Below are 2,796 nucleotides of genomic sequence, written 5' to 3' on the forward strand. Positions count from 1 at the left end.
TGTTTCTATTGATTAGATTATTGCACGATTCCAAATTCCATTCATTCGTGACTTTAGACGTTGAATAAATCATATCGATTTTCAAGGAATATGATGCCCTAAATGATGGTAGCATTGACTCATTTCCCATCACATTAAGGTCCGGAGATGGAACATATATATATATATATATACACACAAGAAGATTTGCAGTGAAGCTTGTATGAATTGGTGTATCGAGTTCGTTTGGAGGTACCGGAGGAACTTCTCCATCAACATGAATTTGAACTTTAGTTTCATGCGTACAGAATGAATTTGCAGCATAACCAAGTATAAGAAACACAATAAAATTGTTTTGCATTTTATTAAAATTTTACAAAATCAGAAATCGGTTTCTCCATCCCAATCCATCTGAAGTAAAGAAAGTAAAATAAAATTTCAATGGATTTCAAATCACCCTAAACCTTCTTGGAAAATCTGGTCGGCTTTCCAGCCTTTAATCATGCATTGCTAGCATGGAATCATCACTTCACTTTGAGTCATTATTCTTTAAGCTTCATCTCAAAGCATTGGAACATATGCTCCAATACAGACAGATCTTCTTCGATCTCCATTCGTGGTATTTTCATTTTCTTAATTCGTTGTCGAAAATCATGAATGCGATTGAGGATGGCCGTAGACTCCTCTGCCATTTCCATCATCTTTGCTTGATTACTTGCTTTCTCTTCATGCGCTTCCTTCAATTTCCTTTTTAACGATCGATACCCATCTAAGGACTTAAGGAGTTGCTCCGAAAGCACTTTATTTCGCTCTTGGAGAGCTATAATACCTTGACCATCTTCTTTACAAGACTTCTCCTTGTGTTCATTTGCACAAGCTTGAACCTTAGCCAACAACATCTCGTTTTGCACTTTTAGATCATTAAGGTGCTCCTCCATTCCATCCAATTCGTGAACCTTTCGTGCAAGTTCGATCTCCATAATCTCCTTCTCTTTCCCCAAGCTTGAGAACATCCTCTCAAGGCTCTTCCTTGCCGCTAAGCTTGCGTTGAGTTCATTTCGTAATCTTTGTCTCTCATCTGTTATTTGTTCTTGTGGCTTCTTTTCTCTTGGTACACAGCTCGGCCTAACTTCGGTGTTGCATCGTCGCAGCTCCGCTTCCCTTTTCATGCCAAAAGATTGCGTCTTTTGAATTCGCACTTTAATGTTGTCAAGAATGGTGAGCATTCCCGCAACTCGTAGCATTTTACGTTTGTCATTGTCTTTGGTGCATGCATCATTTTGATCTTGTATTAATTTCAACAATAACTTAACATTCGCCGCCACGCCTACATAGAAAGGTATGAAATTAATCAGACATAATTGAATGGGGGAACAAGATTCGATAAGTAATTTCAAACTTTTGAGATAAAAAATAAGGGTGATTATTTAAACTAATGCTAAATAACCTAAATTTCATCATCTTCAACCTCTAGCCAAGAAGGACCTTGGAAATCCATCTTTTTCAAGCTATTTCAGGTCTTACAATACGTAAATTTCTTTTAATCAATTTAACTTTATTTTCATCCATTATTTTCAACTTCACCTTAACCCTTTGTAGATAATACTTAGATTTTTCAACACAATTTTATTATTTTCTATTTTTCAAAAAATCCTATCTTGCCTTAAGATTTGATATAGGTTAAAGATGAGGGTATTCAAGTAATTTTTTATTAATTTTTCTACACCATAACATTGAATTCTAAGGGGATATATGATCAATTTGAAAACATATGGGGGTATCACAAATGTTCTTCAAAACTTGGAGGGATGTCTAGAACACTCAAAAACTAATTTATCATCAAACATGTTATTCTCAATCGAAAAGTGTATAAACAGATGGTCAATCACAAATATATATCTCTATTTTGAACAATCCAACAAAAAAAAAATTCAATCATTTTTAATCAAAATAATCTCTAAAAAAAATAAAAAAAATTTGAACAAGATAGATCAATCACCTTCTAGAGATGAATCATATGGACCGTCGTGATTGCTCGATGAAGACGGAAGAAGTAAATCAGGAGATGAACTCACTCGAGTCTTACTCATTATAATGTTGATTTAGAAAATTTCAAAAAAAAAAAATAAAAAATTCAAAGGATGGTCATGAAAATAAGATGAAGATGAGAAGAAAGATGGGTTGTTTTTTTTTTTTAATAATAATTAGAGAGAGATCCAAAAAGGATATAAAAAAAATAAAATAGAAATAGTAGCTTTAGAGTTATCTCTTCTCCTTCGTCTGGATATTCTTAGCTCCTCTTGTTAGCTATTGTTTCTCGTTGTGAGAAGATCGTTATTTTTCCGAAACTATTGGGGAATGATTGACTTTTTCATTGGATCTGACCTTCCTACACAACAGCTGGTGCCATATTTCGTGCGTTGGTTTGATTGATTGGTATTCTCTTTTGACTTTGTCTGTCGAATCATATTTGCTTACATGTAACGTCTAGGGGAGAGGGACCCATTTTCCAAGGTGGTCCTTAACGTTTTCAAAATAAGGATTGGCACCTCCACCTCTACTAGTGATTTATAAATATTTGAGATACCTCCCCAATTTTTTTTAATTGATTATATGCATCTTGACCTTGGTCATCTCTTATAGATTAATGAAAAATGACTTCAATGTACTCATTGTCATCATTTCATCCTAGTTGTTGAACTTAACTTGAAGGAAGTAGATTGGTGCATGAAAGAGATTATTTATTATTTTTTTTTTTTTTCAGTTGGGAAAATTATAGTTAATGGTATAGTTGAAGAGTTTGAAAATTATGATTTT

The 2,796-nt window shown here is 33.7% G+C and overlaps 1 protein-coding gene across 1 annotated transcript; it reads right to left on the bottom strand.

Moving 5' to 3' along the window:
- Nucleotides 1-328: 328 nt before the first annotated feature.
- Nucleotides 329-2,128, bottom strand: LOC147390679 (myosin heavy chain-like protein). The gene is made up of 2 exons (XM_086459792.1): nucleotides 1,979-2,128; nucleotides 329-1,306 (listed from the first exon to the last, which is right to left on the bottom strand). Exons 1-2 carry the CDS (start codon nucleotides 2,067-2,069, stop codon nucleotides 522-524), a joined length of 876 nt encoding a protein of 291 aa, XP_086315918.1. The 5' UTR covers nucleotides 2,070-2,128; the 3' UTR covers nucleotides 329-521.
- Between the last annotated feature and the right edge of the window lie 668 nt (nucleotides 2,129-2,796).

This window comes from Akebia trifoliata, chromosome 11, assembly GCF_017979445.1.
Source record: "Akebia trifoliata isolate Shusen 1 chromosome 11, ASM1797944v1, whole genome shotgun sequence".
NCBI classification, from domain to species: domain Eukaryota; kingdom Viridiplantae; phylum Streptophyta; class Magnoliopsida; order Ranunculales; family Lardizabalaceae; genus Akebia; species Akebia trifoliata.

Bases quoted from the DNA above. Each gene is read 5' to 3' on its own strand.
- LOC147390679 (XM_086459792.1), bottom strand. From the start codon at position 2,069: ATGAGTAAGACTCGAGTGAGTTCATCTCCTGATTTACTTCTTCCGTCT. The intron at 1,307-1,978 runs GTGATTGATCTA...CTTTCTATGTAG, and splicing joins ATATGATTCATCTCTAGAAG to GCGTGGCGGCGAATGTTAAG.